The following is a 17,025-nucleotide window of genomic DNA, read 5'->3' as shown; positions in this document are numbered from 1 at the left end:
TTTCTACTGGATAGCAGCACTGAGGCAAGAAAAAACATTATTGACCAATATATCAGATTTCATTCTATCCTAAAAATCCCTGTTATCAGTCAGGCTGTATTAGTAAGCAGCCCAGAGCTTCAGTTCTGACTCCCTCAGTCTGTATGCACCACCAGTGGATATGCAATATTAATGCTTTCTAATTCTACTCATTACATCATCTAAAATAAGCGCAATGGTGAACTGTAAATCAATAACAACATAAGCAGAAATGCTGTGGAACTCTTCCTTTAATTTAAGTACTTCACACCCATTAATACAGTAAAGCCAGAGAACAGCTGTCAATGGTTGTAGCATCACAATAAAAAAAGTGTCTACCTGCAGGCCAGACACACAACAAGAACAGCAACAGCACACGGAAACCAGCTTCCATTATTTATCTAAGTCTGGAAAGAAATTAAACATTTCAGTGTCAAGTAATGGACCGGCAGTTTTCAGTTTCATTTTTCAGAGAGAACCTGTCAAGACAGGAAGACTTGAGAGACACAGCATATATACAGTATATTAAAAAAGCTTAAGTAATTAATAGTGGTCATCAATGAAAAACAACATCCAACTGACCACCACCACTCTCGGTCTCTCTCTCACACACACACACACATACACAGGCACTGATGCTTTCCTCAATTCTTAGTTTAGATGCTATCATTCAAGCCTTGTACCTAATTAAACAGCTATTGAGTGCAGAGATGTAAAGATAGATTTCCACGACAGACACAGGCTGGATAATGGGAAAGTTAATTCTGGTAACTCCTCTGTGGATCAGATGTAGGTTTGCATTTAAACTTGCTTTTAACCACACAGTCAGGCTGTTTGTTGGTTCACCAGTTTGGTCCAAGTGAAATATCTTGACAACTACTGAATGAATAGTCAAAACATTTGGTACATGTATTGATGGTCCTCAGAGGCTGAATCCTGATGACTTTGGTGGTCAATTAACATTTAATCCAGCGCCACCAACAGGTAAAAAAAAAAAACAGGTGCTGAGGCTGAGAAGCAGAGTCTAAAAGGTTCACTGTGCAGAAGGTGAATTAATGTGTTAACTGCAAAAAGTGCACAAGTCCGATGCAACGTTGTGCTGCTACGTGGTTCAATGTGAAAACTAAAGCGTACATTTTTGTCTTCGGTTCTGTCTTTTCTGAAACCACCTGGAGACAGGAAGTAAAGCATGAGTCCAAAATGGTTTCTCATCAGATATTTTTCTGTAGATTTTGGAAAGCTTCTAGCAAAGAAAGTCAAAGAAACACACAAACAGCGATTTAACCTCCCATCAAATTAAGACCACTTTGACTTGTTACAGCTACAATACATATTTCTTCAGATATGTTTACTGATAAGGTTGCTCTAGACACGTTGCCAAACTTTTCACCATTTCTGTGACCAGGCCACAGTTGATGGCAGCACAGCCTGGCCAGACATTCAATTTTATTAAATAAAGCCACGTTAAAACAGCCAAAGCAGTTAGTTATAAAAATAGGACTCAGTTGGACAACTTTCAAAACACATCACCCATATTTCAGGGGTATCAATATAAACATTTGTGTCGGCTGCAAATCCTCAATCAGAGCCCAAGGCAACCCAGCACTACACAATAAAAATCCACTTAAATTTATTACTGACAATACTGAATTATGTTAGTCATGCTAGAAGAAAACTCAGAGAGGGTTTAGCAACAACAGGGTTGAATACAATTCAGGAAGTCTGAGTAGAAAGTACAATAACTCTACGAGCAGGCACTGTATGTTCGCAACAGGAATTACAACAGATCACTGACTTTCACACCATAATAACCATCAGTGTCACTGTATAAGAAGTATATAGAAAGCACATCAATAGCAGTGCTACAAGTGAGCTACGAACACCAGGTGAGAGTAATCCTCACAGAATTAAGCTGAAGCTTTGGGCCAGTGTGCGAGAAACCTCAGTAATTTGCATCGCTCTGATGTCGCTGACTTCTCTTCTGTAGTCGCTCTCCTCAGCTGAGCACTTGAGGCTGCAATCACATGCAATTTCTTCTAATTCTTCAGATGGACAGCAGAGTGCACAGAAAGAGAAGAGGGCTGCTTGTTCACGTCAAAACACGTGACATTGTTTTCCTGGCTGTTTCCCCCCGTTTCTTTCATGACATTTCATCTCCTTCCCCCCAGGCTTCATTAACATTGAAAGAGGCATAATTAAAATGCCTCTCATCGGAACTTCTCACTCGCTGGTGCATAATTGGCACTTCGCTGACATTTGTAGAAACAAGTACATATGTAGTCATGTGCAGTACAAATCCAGCGCACATCTAGAGTCATTTTAAACCGTTCAAAAGCATTTTACAAAATACTACATAGAAAGTTAACAATTTGGACAAAATGTCATGCTAATCAAAACACACTCATTTCCCACACGCACATAGTAAGGCTTTAGGGTTTCAGAAAACGTTGAGCATGTCATGCAAACACCAGTGTGTCAGTGACATATTCATGCCATGCAACTGGTACTCTGCACTGTGACGTCAGTGCTCTGCTCTTCTCATAAAGGACATTTAATACATTAACATGCACACAAGTTACTGTATTTGTCCACTGTCCACACTGTGACTGAGGCAACAGCCCAGTTGCATAAAACATCGACTGGTGGATCCTGCTTTTACATGATGGAAGGATTTAATTTGAATTTTAATGACCATGTTTTTTGCCCCACTGCTATAAAAATTAACCAAAAAATCAGTGAAATCAGCAGATTGAGCACTTTGCCACTGCCACTTCTATTAAAATCATTTGTAAAATGGTATCCGTCAAGTGCTACTTTAGAAAAAACTGTTGGGAGAGACGGATTTCACTGTAGCATCCTAGTGACTGGACATTTTTGGAAAGTGGAAAGAAGTTTGAAATGACTGTGGCCGTGTGACCGATTCAAAAACTCTAAGCGAATCGTCTCTGCTCCTGCGTTCTTGGTGGCGGGAATCTGTGCAGTATAACCTAGACGTATCGCCAAGCATTCTGAATGCAGAGTGAAGATGTTGGTTTAGATGTAGGAGTATTTCGCAAGAGCCTGTTGCCTTGTTGCAGAAGATTTAATCATGGTGCCCACACTGGATGAGGCATGCGTAACAAGCTGCAGGTTCAACACAGGTTCTTGAGAAGGCTGAAGAGATTTCATTAACCAGACAGAAATAAAGTACATATCAAATATATGAAGGAATATCCATATACCACATTCATTAACTCAGTGAGCTGGGTTTCATGTAGTTGAAATCATAACTGGTGGCTATTAAAGACATTAAAATTCAGGTATCCCACACGGCATGAATTTCTACCTCTAATTTTGAACCCTAAAACGAAATCAGTGAGTACATAAAAACCCATAGAAATCAACTTGTTTCAAGATGCTTCACTTTTTTTTAAACGAGTGTCTGAATGTTGCTTTAGAATCAATAAAAATGAATCAATCTTTTGCTTTTTTTTTTTTACTTTTTAGATTAATTTAAAGAAAAAACAACTTTAAAGATACCCTGTAGAGGTTTTTGAACATGCATTGTGTCGTGCGTGTGTGCTGCAAATCACGTCCTGCCGCTGGTTTCACGCTATTCTGTTGATTGACAGTTGATGGCTGTGATGAGCCAACAAGCGTAACCATGCACCAGCAAAGCCAGTCAAGAAGAAGAACGCTAGGAAGTGGAAACAGACATAAACAATGCAGGAATTAAAATATAAAAAAAGCTGTTTTAGGAGGGAGAAAATGCATTTGGTTTGTTTACTAGAAACCTCCACAGGGCACCTTTAACTTTTACTAAATTACAGACAAAACTTTGAGATTGTTTGCAGCAGGAACACGTTACTGGGGTTTTACTTTCTGTTAATAAGAACATAACTACATAATCAGATTATGCTTGCTTACCTACTTGCATTACAATTGTTATTATCATTCCATTTTTTGATGTGCATGTAAATTGTGGCTGCTCTGTTTGTCCCTCGCCCTCCCCTGCAGGAGGCAGGCTATGGCAACTGGGATCAAAGGGTCATTTGCACATCAGTATGTAGTGCCACTTCAAAGCTCGCAAAGCTCGCACTGATTCACAAAAGCATCTTTGTGCTGGACATTAGAACAGTGTAGCTAATGTAGAATCACATCCCGTGGATTTATGTCACATTACAATAATAAAACCATGCCACACATGACGAACACGGTGCAGGCAAGGACACCGGGACAGGTGGATGCACAGGTGTTGACAAACCTTTGAACCAAACCTGGCTGAAGTTGGCTGGGAGATATGTCCAGAAAAAAAAAACCCTTTCATCTGTCCAATTCATCTGCTGCTATTGAGCCCAGCTTGGTTAAATGAGCATTCATGATTGGGGGAAGGAACCAGGCAGGCCTCAACCACCATAAATCCTTCATCCATCTACGTAGATCAAGATATTTAGTTTCTGATCTTGCTTTTTTGTCACTTGTCAGAAGAAAGCCCCTCTTTAACTCTTCTTTTGCTCTACTGTCATTGCAATGTTCACTGTTTTCATCTGTTGGGAAAAAAAGAGTAATTTGTATAGAAACCAGTGCAAACATCTAATTTAAGTTTCAGTTCATATCCTTTTTTTTGTTGCCTCCTTTGACCTCCAGGTCCTGTGGCTTTAAACGCCTGAGAGCAGCTTTGTTAGAGGCACCTCTCGCTCTCCCAGCAGCGTGTCCCTCTTGAGGCTGGTGCCTTTGTTCACCACCTTGAACTTCACCGACAGGTTCTTCACCTGAACCGAGCTGATCGAGTCAAAGAAGAAGTCCTCGTTGAAGACCGGGTTGCGGCTGTTCTTGATGATGTTGCTCCGCTGCTTCTGCAGCTTGCCCGGATTCAGGTAGACGGACACGCAGCAGTTGATGCTCTTGATGTCAAAGTGCTTGTCGTAAAGACTCTCTGCAGCCAGGATGCGGATAAGCAGGCGGGAGGTGCTGGAGTCATAGTTGGCGTTGATCCTCATCGAGCCGCCTTTGTGCAGATTGATGGTGTGCTCGCGATGGAGCCCGTGGTCTGTCGCTCCAGCACCGCCGTGGAAGGAGGGCAGGTGGAGCCGCCGCTGGATGTTGGGGCTGGGCTCGGCCGAGCTGCACTCGTCGGTGGAGAGGGAGCTGTGGCGGGCGAACGTCCGCTTGGCTTTCACGACTTTGGCCTGCGTCTCGTGGGTGAAGATCTTGAGCAGGGAGGCAGAGCGGGACAGCAGCGGCGAGCTGAAGGGAGAGGACTCGGCAGAGGAGCAGGTGTCACTTTCCCCGCCGCTGAAGTATCGATAAGGATTCATGTGAGAGGTGTTGAAGTCTGCTGGATTCAGATGGTTTCCTCCTTCGCTGCTCTTCCCCTTCCTCTGGGTGTTTGGGGAGGTGTTAGGGCTGGTATGCTCGCAATGGAACAGTGACTCTTTGCGGCGAGTGTGGGGGCTTTCCTTCAAGGTTGCAAAGCCGTAAGGCGTGTGAGTCTTGGGAACGTAGGGCAGGGACATTGCTGTTTGGGACTGGGGGTCTGCATTGGTGTCTCCAGCCACGACATCATCAGCACTCTCTATCTGTATGATGTGGCGGTTCGCTGCTCTCAGCAAGTTCTTGGTGTCTCCAGCGATCTTGGCTACCAGGCGTGGACTTCTTGGGCAGCTGATCTTCTTCCCGCTGCTGATGGTTTGCTCTGAAGTCGAGGGTTGCAATCCTTCTTTGGGCTTCACATTAGGAATCTCAGGTTCCGGAGGGCTGCTGACGAGCTTCGGAGGAATGAAAAAGTCTGGGATCTTGTCGGGAGTGAGGACGTTGCTGTAGGACGGGGTGACGCCTTTCTTGTCTCCGTTCTCCCCCTGTCGCAGCACGCCGGTCTCCACCGACCCACGGATCTTATCCAGAACCCACATGGTCCCACAAACCAGTGGGATGCGTGGGTGTGTCGCGTAGATGCAGTCAGGTGTGTCTGCAATTAATAACACACAAGGGAGTGGTTGGAGGGGGGGGGGGGGGGGGGGGGGGGGGGGGTGTAAATGATCAGAGGATGGTTACTCCACAGGGACCACAGATAAAAATAACACCAAGGTGTTGAAGCACTGATGTGCAGTCGATGTTGAAACTGCAAGACACTGAACATACTGGACACACTGAAGCTTCACTCGGCTTATTACATTTTCAGAAACAGGAACTAACGACCATCACATGTCAACAGGCAGTGAAGCACTGCACAGTCCCTGAGCTGACAATGATACAAAATCAACCATAATTCAACAATATTACAAAATTTCCTACAAAGCAGTAATTGTTTTAGACTGCAGAGTGGCTTCATTGATTTGTAGTACAAATATATATACATGTAAATCATCTAAAAAAGGTAAAGTCAGTGTAGGAAGATATTTATAAAAAGAAAGGGGCTGCTTCCCTGTTTTCTTTGGAAATGGAAAGACTCAATTTAAAGTTTTTTTTATATTTTACTATTAATCAACGTTGTATTAACATGAAAATCCTCATTTCCTGCTATAGCTGAGAACCATTTATGTGCATTTTATTCTTTATAACCTACTAAGATCTGATTTTGGTGTTCAGATTTACCCAAATAAATATAACGTCAGATTGATTTTTGCCATCATCTAACGATCATGGCAAAAATCATCAAACTACATATTATCTCTCTGCTTCTTTAGAGCATTTAGATTTATGAGTTTTGAGCACAAAAAGTTAAAGGAAAACAGTAGCAAAGGTACCAAACGAATCTGCAATTCAACAGGTGCCAGCAGGCTTCTTCCAATTGCGCACCACTCAGTTTTCTAAAAGCTCTAACGTCCAGCGTCTTCGCGTTTCAGGGCTCACACGCTGCACCCGTCTCCAGAAATGTTGAACAACACACTTACAGCACTGCAGAGAAGGAGACGCTCCTCTTTGTCCGCTCGCTCCGTCAGTAACAGGTGTTCTCTCCGCGGTGAAGCGTGCGCGCTCCGCGGCGCTGCTCTGCGCCCTCAGACGGTCTCCGCTCCGGAGCGCCTGTCGTGCGTTTTATACGCGGCACAGGACCGCAGCTGACCAATAAGATCAAACTGTGTGTTTCCCAGCAGGACCAACTAAAAAAAACACACCGCTTCCTCATCACAGGCGGATGAATCTTAGCATGTTCAGCTCAAAACTGTACAAATAAATCATGTTTTATCGGGATATCTGTGCCATTTTCAAAATAACTACAAGCGCGCTCTGTCATAATAGAATAATGTTTTCTTTCCCCAGGAACCAAAACAGGTCTTTCAATTATTTTTACTGATCTCATTTCAATCATTCAGCCTAACATGAAACTCTTGAAGAGACATGAACCACAGAGCTTTTGCATGTCAGTAAATCATTTCAACGTTTGAGCAAGAGGAGCACACGCAGCTGAGGAAGACAATGCTGTGTGGAGTGCATGCACCTGGGAGGTTCATTTCATTCATTCTTCTCTCTTCTTTTTTTTGTCTGTCTGTCTTTGGGCTTAAACTGACTGATCGGTTTCCCTGGAAACTTTGCTATGGCAACAAATACATTTGTCTGTCTAAAATAAGACGGGCCCCACTGACTTCATTGATCTGCAGCACAAAAAGCACTTTATTTGTTCAGATTGCTTGGTTTTTGAGTCAAGTGCGGTGTAGCCTAACCTGTGGACTGAGAGTGGGGCACGGCTGCTGCTTTATCAGAGATCAGCTGCACAGAGTCAGTAACAGCCCTGCATTGACTTGAGGGGAAGGAGTAAAACTGTACAGATTTCAGCTGCTGCGAGTGTAAATATCTGGTGAACGGCTCCAAAAGCTTTACAAACAGCGAAATGACAGACGTTTAATGTGAATAACCCTGGAATAGATGTCTGCTCTGCCTGTCTCTGCCTCACTCTGATGGAAAATGAGATGAGCGTCATTGTTCTGGATGGAGTTGCCCTCCTTGCCACATGCTAATTGGGAGCTCGCAGACTAAAAGAGCCTTACAGTAAATGAGCTGTTGCGTCCAACTTCCATTTAAAGCCCATTAAATCTTACTAGTATCAAAGTATTTCCCCGTATTCTCGACTAAGCAAGCAACAATAACATTTAAAGTTTAAACCAAGGAGTCTGCAGCCATGCTAGCGGCTGCAGGCATAGTGCCGCCGTGAGCTAAATGCTAAGTTTGCATGCTAGCATGTGAAAATAGCAACACTAACACGCTGATGTTTAGCAGCTTTAATGGTTACATTGTTAATCATCCTAGTTTAGCGTGTTAACATGCTTACATTTGCTAATTAGCAGCACTTAACCCTGTAAGGCCTAAATACCCCCAAAGTTTGCAGGTTGTGTGAGTTCATGGCCTGATGGCCGGACCTACAGATTTACCATCCAATAGCATTGCAGGGTTAAACAATAGGACCCACTGACTATGTAAATAGGCTTTAAAAAAATAAACAATTGCCGTTTTTATTGTTAGTATAAATAAATATGTAATTTTGGTACAGCTGAGGCTGATGGGAATGTCAGTTTTTGCGGATAATGACAATGATGCTAGATTAAAAGAGAAGTGACCACAAAAGTTATTACTATTCATCCTGAGGGAGACATGAACAGCATCATTAAAGTTCAGGGAAACAGAATAAAACACTCATTGAAATGATCAGCTCTTAACAGAGTTGAGCCTTTTGGCCTAAATGAAGAACTGAATTTGTCACATTTCCTCTAACAATGCTTGTATTTTGGACACTGGCTGTTGCAGCTCCCACCTTTGGCTCTTAAATCCCGTTCAACCAATTATCCAACGACTGTTCTGATTGGACTTCATGTGCATTCGCCTCACGTCTTCGTCCATTTTTACTCTGACGAAGGCTCAGTGTTGAAACACTTGAGCACACCATCAAAGACTGCAAATCATTTTTGCTCTGGTCCCTTTCTTGTCCCTGTGAATTCGTCTGAATTTCAGTCTGGACAGGAGTGACCCGCTGACAGACGTTGCCACCAATGGAGCCATGCTGCTAGCATGTCTAAAAACTCAGCTGTGGTAATCTGCTTCATCAGGACCCAGTGGGTGTGTTTTGATCAGATTTGGTAGACGGTGACCTGGCAGCATAAGCAAACAGCCACACAGCCGTCATCACGTTTCCATTCAAAGATTGCTAAATCGTGATTGGTGCGCAGAGACATGTGACATTGTGTTTTTTCAGCGGAGCTTCACCCTCTGCCAACCCGTGAGAAAGGAAAGAGCAAAAGCCCAAATACAGACATCTGTCATACAAACTGTTCCAGTGTTGGCAGAAAAGTTCATATAAATCTCATACAGTACGAAGATGATTGAAAAAAGTCCTTCAGGGACTTTAAGTCGCCTAAATGTATTGATGTGTGGTCTGAGACACATAATGCATATGTAAAAGTCATAATTGACATTTGAAATATTTGTCTTAACATTCACATCCAACAAAGGTGCATATACATATAACATTTAACAACCCACGTGCAAACATATCCACGTTTGTGTACTCATGCATCTGTGCAAATGTACAAACAGAAATACGGATCCAGAGAGGAGGATAAACCTGCGGCATAGCATTCTTCAGCTGGTTGTGAAAGTGAACCTCGGACGTCACGGTTCAAGCTAGACAAAGGCACACAGGACAGGCTCAGTCTGGCATGTAAACCATATCAGCTATTCGAGCTCAGAGTGGACATAATTGCACATCTTGCCTTGCGAGGTCTCCTCAGAGGTCATTGTCTGATGTAATCAAGCCTCTTACCATATAGATTGCAGGGACACATTTGAACCCTCACCCTCTGCCGTCTGTCATCTGAAGCCAGCAGCGAGGCAGGCAGCGCTCACTCAGCACCCGGCAGACACTCGACCGGTTACACTTGTCAAGCAGAACACGTCTGAAAAGGTCTCAGTGCTGAAAACATCTGAATGATTTGCAGTTGTGCAACTCAAACCGCCCCGAGACTTGACAGTTTATTAGGGACACGACTGATGATCCTTTTCATGTTTGAAACTAATTGTTGGTCAAAAAATAGCAAAAAATGCTCGCCACAGTCTTCCAGAGCCTGAGGTGGCATCTTCAGATAGATCGCTTTGTGTGACCAACAGCCTGAAATTACAAAAATGTGGAAATTAAAATGATACAAAACAGAGTTGTATGATGTGTTTGCACGCATTGTCTCATTTTGGTGATAATTTCTGATGATATTTATTAATTTAATGAACATTCTCTGCATCTGCTTTAAAAACTCAGCTAGTCTACAACACACCATGAAAATATGAAAAAAAGACAAAAGTTGTAATTGTGAAGGTTTCAGCTTTCTTGCTTGAAAAATACCTTAAACAACTGAATTTTTGGTGATTAGTTTTCAGCCCATTGATTCATCAGTGTTTCACAGCAGTTTACTACAGCACTTGGCCTGTTATTACAGGATAAACCCACTTTAATATTTAAAAACATAAATGGGAGAAAAAAGAAAGTTTATTAAACTAGAAACAATATCTGCTGAGGAATACTTGAATGTCACGCTACCCCATACCCACACTGTTAACAGCTTCCTTTGCGAAATAATGAGATGGGTACACAAGCATCTGAGGATCTCCAGCGCTGAGACGGGGACAGACTACAGCCCGAGAAAAGGTTAATGTGTCTGTTCTGCTCTCATTAAAAGGCTGGATCGTACATCTCTGCCTGTCCAACACTGAAGCTATTACAAACCCAAAAGTACAGAAGCGCACTTCCTCGGTGAGTGACACACAAGTGTTTCAGTGTGCTGCTCTTCCTCTCCCTGGATAGACAGATGTACCAACACATGACGAGGGCAATTATACATGTGGGAAAAAAAATCAGCTGAAGGAGTCAATCCACAGACACCTTCCCTGCTGACTTCGTGGAAGGGTGGGGAGGTGGGGATGTGGAGGTGTACGCAGAAAAGAGGCTGGAAGGCAGGAGCAGGAGCTGCACAAAAGCTCTGCAGGAGGTGTACCTCCAGGTTTGCTGCCTTCGAGCAGTGTGTGTGTGTCTGTCTGCATCGACGCCTGGCACATATGGCCGCTCATTATGGTCGACACGTCACAGGGTCCATTTTTACCCCCTCTCTTTTATTGTTGCCATCCATTTTTCTCCTTCCTGCCAGCCCCCTTCCACACAACTTCTGTTGCCTTGGAGACATCTGATGTCCTGACATATGAATCAACCCCCGCCTCAACGTCCCTCAATAACCAACTCTATTCTCCTCCTCTCATCTCACATGTCGTCACCTCTCCGGTCTGTTACAGTTCACCCGGTTCGGCCATTTCTCAGGACGTCCAGCTATCCACAGGTCACCGGGGGCTCCGACTCGGTCCACTCATCGGGAGCCTGGAGATGCCAAACCGCCTGCTGGAGCAGCACATGTGACTCACGGTCACAGCGTGGGCTCTGATCCAGGAGTCGGGTTAATACCCCGCAGTTTAAGCAGAGTGTTATCATTTCCAGACGAAAGACACTGCAAAGTATGAAAGACACAGCAGAAAGAGAAGCAATCCTGCAAATGCCAGGACCATTTGGGAGTCCTGCTCGTTCTGGTCCGCTGAACTGGCATTTGGATTGGACACACGCAGGGCAAAAGGTCAGACCTGTCACCACAGGAAACAAATTTGATGGACTCTGCAGCAAAGATGGCATATCTCCCTTGGGGGAGACTGATGTGATGACCTAGGAGCTTAGGGGAGTGTTGGTATAAGAATGCAAAATAAAAAGATTGCACACAGAGCTGGCCTGAAACAGCAGCATACAGTATATTGATGCACATTTTTGTCAGTTTATGGCGTTTCACAGATTGATGATTTTCATTTTCAAGTGCCAGATTACAGCCATAGGTGGGTCAATTTCCCCAGGAGGAAATAAGAAAGGTGGAGATAATAAACCTTATAACTCATGTGCAGGAGCAGCATGCAAGAGCACAGCATGTGAGTTATGCTGGCAGTCCAGTTACAGAATCACAGACTGGGTGATGAGAAACATGGAAATGACCAGAGGATGCTTTGGCACTTTGATATTAGAGGGCGATATATATATATGGCCCATGTTATTCTCTGCTGTTATGACTCTCTGATTCTGTATATTTAAGAGAATGGCAGCGCCCCCGACTGGAGGTTTAACTCATTTTACATCAACATTCAGTCAAGCTTTTTTGGGTGTGTTTTAATGCCTCTAGGTTTGCAAATATACTGCGTCATTAACCATTGTGGTGGCAAGGGCAAAAAAGTGAATATGTGAGAATCAAAACAAAAAGGCAACAAATAAGCCTCATAGAGCAACAAAACAGGTTCTTACATCCCTAAGAAAACAATAAGAAAACACTTACATTTCTTCTCTTAGGTATCTAAGGCACTAGTTGTATTTCACAACCCAAAGTAAAGGGCATCTCTCCCCAATAAAGATATTGACCACTGATCGCTTCGTCAGGCAAAAATAGTATATTGATTTGTGGAATTTCCGTCTTAGTGCATAGAGGAAAAAACACACTTTAATATTAATTAAAACTGTATTGCAAAAATCTAACTACAAAATCATCCTCAGAGACAGTTTTGACCCTCAAATCTATCATCTCAGTTGTCTCTGAGGCTTTTTACACATCGCAGACAAGCAGCAACAGCAGTAACAAGCCGTTGCTGCCCCCTAGAGGCATGAAGCAGTATCAAACTTAATTCTTTTTTTTTTTTTTAGAAAAGCATGAAGTTTGGTGGAAGGGTTCAGTTCCAGGAAGTCTCCACCATCCTGATCACGAGGGCGACTGCAGGGCACAGATCTCATCATACTCACTGGGCACACAGTCTAAACATGCACTAGACAGAGAGCTGTGTCATTCCCACTAACATAGGAGGTTTTATCTGTTAGAGCTGAGGAACAACTTAAACAAGAGCACGCTGGTGTTTGTGTGGCTACTCAAGCAAGAAGAAAAGCAGTCTTACCTCAGTTTTCTTCATTCAGCATCTGTAAGGAAAGACACGCCGACAGGAACCTTTATTACTTTCTCGAAACATCCCTTTCTGTCTGCAGTGAAGCGGCACAGACACAGGAAATATTTCAGACAGAAGGCTTGAGCCTTCAGTGTCAACAGCAACCCTCACAAAGAGGTAAAAACTGGCAACAACTCAGATGCCAACAGGGTCAAAGGATTTCTTTAATTCCTCTTTTCCAGAAGGGTTGAAGGTCCATAAGGTTGAAGGGATCTATCTAATATAATCTGCTAATACTGACAGTCTTATTGAAGGCAAGCAGATATGAGGCAATTACATCAGGAAAGGTGTAAGAAGCGTGGGAACACTACTGCGGCATTAGATATGAGAGGATGAGATGTTTTGACGTTTTGCTCATGTGATTGAATTTATTCTAATTGCTTTTTTTTTTTTTTTGCTTATTGCACAGCCGGACTGCCGTGGGCTCATTACAGCTACTTTCAGGTGACTGCTATAATGTTACTTGGACTCTGTTCCATAATGTGATCAATCAATAACATGAAAACGTAATTGTTGGACTCCTCCATCTCAAAACAAATCAAATTACCTTTATTTCTGGTATTTGGTAATTACACTCCTGTGGTCCAATCACACTTCAACACTTCATTATTCCCTTTCTGTCACTGGACACCATTACAGAGAAACGGTTTATATTTGCCAAGACCACAATGCATTAAGGGTCTGTATGTAAAGATTTAGGAATAATATAAGTTAATATGACATTAACTTGTTCACCTGCAGTATTCAGACTATTAAACCACAGAAAGACATTTCTACATTTCAGCACCATTATTGGTCATCTGATCTGCGTCATTGACAACTGCCATTCAAAAAGAGTTGTGACGCTTTGTAAAACATAAATAAAACAGAATGTGATCATTTGCTAATGTTTTTGACACATACTCAGTTGGAAACAGTACAAAGACAATATATTTAATGTTTTACCTTCATTGATTTTTGTAAATATGTGCTTATTGTGGATTTAATGTCAGCAACACATTTAGAACAAGTTGGGACAGGAGCAACTAAAGACTGGGAAAGTTGTGTAACGCTCCAAAAACACCTGTTTGGATCATTCCACAGGTAAACAGGTTGATTGGTAACAGGTGATAGCATCATGATTGGGTATGAAAGGGGCATCCTGGAGCGAGTTTCACCACTTTGTGAACACATGATTATATAAAGGATGTTACTACATGGGCTCAAGAACACTTTGTGAAACTGGGCTGTTGTTACATTTAGTGCATTAAAGCTCAACACCATTCTTGATCTAACAAGACAAAGAGTCTACAGCCATGCTAGCAGCTCTGTGAGGCTGCAACTAAATGCTAACATGTTAATATTTAGCCAATATGTTTGGCATGTGCACCATTTTAGTCTAGCGTGTTAGCATGATGACATTTGCTCATCAGCACTAAACACAAAGTACAGCTGAGGCTGACGGGAATGTCGTTAGTTTTGTGGGGATTTGGTCATGAATCAAAGTGTTGACAATTTATCTTGAGGGGAACATGAATGTTTGTATCAAATTTCATGTAAATCCACCTGAGACATTTCAGCCAAAACCACATGAGGAAAAAGTCAAAGGATCACCAGAGTCAGCAGGGTTCATCCTCTGGGGACCATGAACGACAGTAGCTGTAGACATTTTTCAGTCTGGATCCAAGTGGTGGACAGGCTGACACTTCCATCCATAGAGCCACGCTGCCAGCATAGCTATTAAGATAATGGTGTGCTCAGTGGGTAAATCATGGGATACACAGCACGTGCAAAAGGCCAAGCTTCAGGCACTCACATGTAGAAGAGCAGGAAGAGTTTTCATTATGAGATAAAACCTGAGTCTTATCTCCTGATTTGAACCTGATGAAGATCTGCAGTGGCCGAAACCGGTCGTTTTGCATGAGGTTTGCCCTTTTGAACATGTTTGAGCATTCCTGATCTTTTTCACTACATGTCAGAAAAGAAATGGCACAGAGAGATGATTTGATATCATGCAAAGAGGAGCTAAATTAACTAGTTAAGCAAGGAGCAACAAATAAATATCAAAAAACGTACAGAAATGTCTTACCGTCCAAAGCTTCACATTTCCTAGAGTGAAGAAGGGAGCAGAAGACAAGGAAAAGAGACCATGTCCATTTAGAAAAGTAATTTCCGAAATTCCCACTTGTAAAGGATGAAAACATGGAAAGCATCAGGAAATCCTTTAAAGTCTCCACCACCCTCTGAGTGTAGTAGGGTGACTGCTGGGTACACATCTCATCACATGCATTCCTCATACTGTTGTTCTACTTAAAGGTTTAAAAAAATAATAACATTAAGTGAAACAGGAAGGATGTGTCTTACCTCTCAGAGCTAGCCCTGAGTTTCACTCAAATTTCATTCACTCACGCCATTTCAGTGTCTATAAGAGAACACAGAAGAGAGAGAAACCAGTGAGACCTTTAAAAACTCCTGTTTACCCCACACTTCCATTAAAAAAAACAAAAAACTGTCAATATCTAATAAAGATCTTTATTTCAGATTTTAAATAGATTTACAAACCATAAGAAAAAAAGAAAATATAAACAAGAAAAAAAAAAACATCAAGTGATCGTCAAATATCCACATGTGCATATCAAGGTAGAGATTGTAAACAGTCCTTTGAAGCCAAAGTGAGACTCCCCGGGGTCACGTTCACTCAGTTGGAAAAGGATGTTTGTTTGTTGGTTGGTATTTTTATTTTATTTTCCTGAGGTTCTTGTAGTTTTCTGTAATTGACTGCTGGGTTTTCCCCTCAGTGATGCTGCCACCAATCAGAGCTCAGAGAACTGGGGGACGAGTGGGGAGGAGAGACCATAGAAATAACAGTAGTTCGACAAAAATGAAATCCCATTCACCCTAAAACATCAAAACAGAACGGGAGGATCATTCATAGGCTGCGTGATAGACAGCAGTCCATTACAGAGTATTCATAACTCACATCTGAGCATTCAGGGCTTGATAAAAGGCCAGAATAATTCCTGTATGGTGTGCTGAGTCAATTTGGTTCTGCAGAACTTTTATGCTGTTTGATATTTATGTATAAGTGGTATAAACATTTGTTCGCTCGTCTATGAACAATCTTGTTTTTTCCTTTTAACAATCAGGTCGATATTCGTAGCACTTAATACAAATAAGATAAAAAACATTGCAGCTCACACCACAATTTGGAAATAAAAGAGTACATCAAAACAGAAAAAAAGAGAGACAACCCTCAGCCCATTCATAATGCAACAGTTTTAGATAAAATTGAGTAGAGGACCTTTGTCCCTGGACACAATCCCGACCCTTATAGCAGATCTAAAACCACAAACACATCATAACAGCATGCTAGTGAAGAACCACATTCTCCGGTTCATGCTCAAAGGTCAACCCTATCCCTATATATGCCTTCCTATTTCTGTGCTTCTTCTCCACATTTCTCAGCACATCTTAGAAACAGATCAGCGAATGTTCACACACAACGGAAATACGGTTACAGCGATGTTGAGAATTTCATCAGGAATACTGCTGGATGGTGGTAATGTGTCTCGAGTGTGAGGCAGAGCGCTCCTGGCAGTGAGAAGAAACCACAGGGCCTCTCGACAGCACAGACTAAGAACAAAACCCAGTCAGTCTACATAATCAGGCCATCTTCTGAATCACTCACGCTGCTGCCTCGCCTCCTCTGAGGTAACAGGGTTCCTTGATTCAGGTGAGTCAAGATGGCTCCAAACCCAGTCAAGCACTTCAGAGGGTGGGTGGGAGGAAAAAACTGCCTGTATACACATCCACCACAAGGGGGCGAGCTCTGATGGAGGTACAATCTCACTCTCTCCTGCTCTGGAACTAGTTTGAAGTACAACCCACCGAAAAAACACAAAGACGGATACAACTACACACGTCCCTCTCCAACCGAAGACATGGTCAGTCCAAAGCCCTCACAGGATCATGTGGAACTCAAGCTGGAGTTCAGGTCAGACTGTTGAAAGGCTCAGCCTTACTGCCACGTTTAAAGCACTGCATATTAAGTAGGTTACA

General features: G+C 42.6%; 1 protein-coding gene across 2 annotated transcripts; it reads right to left on the bottom strand.

Annotated features, from left to right (window-relative positions):
* Window positions 1–257: 257 nt before the first annotated feature.
* Window positions 258–9,530, bottom strand: LOC121605979 (C2 calcium-dependent domain-containing protein 4C). 2 transcript variants are annotated; one of them, XM_041936130.1, is made up of 3 exons: window positions 9,469–9,530; window positions 6,891–7,097; window positions 258–5,965 (listed from the first exon to the last, which is right to left on the bottom strand). In XM_041936130.1, the coding sequence occupies exon 3, from the start codon at window positions 5,907–5,909 to the stop codon at window positions 4,656–4,658; it is 1,254 nt and encodes a 417-aa protein (XP_041792064.1). In that variant the 5' UTR covers window positions 5,910–5,965; window positions 6,891–7,097; window positions 9,469–9,530; the 3' UTR covers window positions 258–4,655. The 2 variants fall into 2 exon arrangements, with proteins under 2 accessions (XP_041792064.1, XP_041792063.1); XM_041936129.1 differs by lacking the exon at window positions 9,469–9,530 and having other exon boundaries at window positions 6,891–7,579.
* Between the last annotated feature and the right edge of the window lie 7,495 nt (window positions 9,531–17,025).

Source organism: Chelmon rostratus, chromosome 4, assembly GCF_017976325.1.
Source record: "Chelmon rostratus isolate fCheRos1 chromosome 4, fCheRos1.pri, whole genome shotgun sequence".
Lineage (NCBI taxonomy): Eukaryota > Metazoa > Chordata > Actinopteri > Chaetodontiformes > Chaetodontidae > Chelmon > Chelmon rostratus.
The sequence above is the reverse complement of the archived record's forward strand: the minus strand, read 5'-3'. Positions and strand labels throughout refer to the sequence as shown.

What these genes read in the sequence shown, in the direction of transcription:
- LOC121605979 (XM_041936130.1), bottom strand. Translation starts at nt 5,909, where the DNA reads ATGTGGGTTCTGGATAAGATCCGTGGGTCGGTGGAGACCGGCGTGCTG.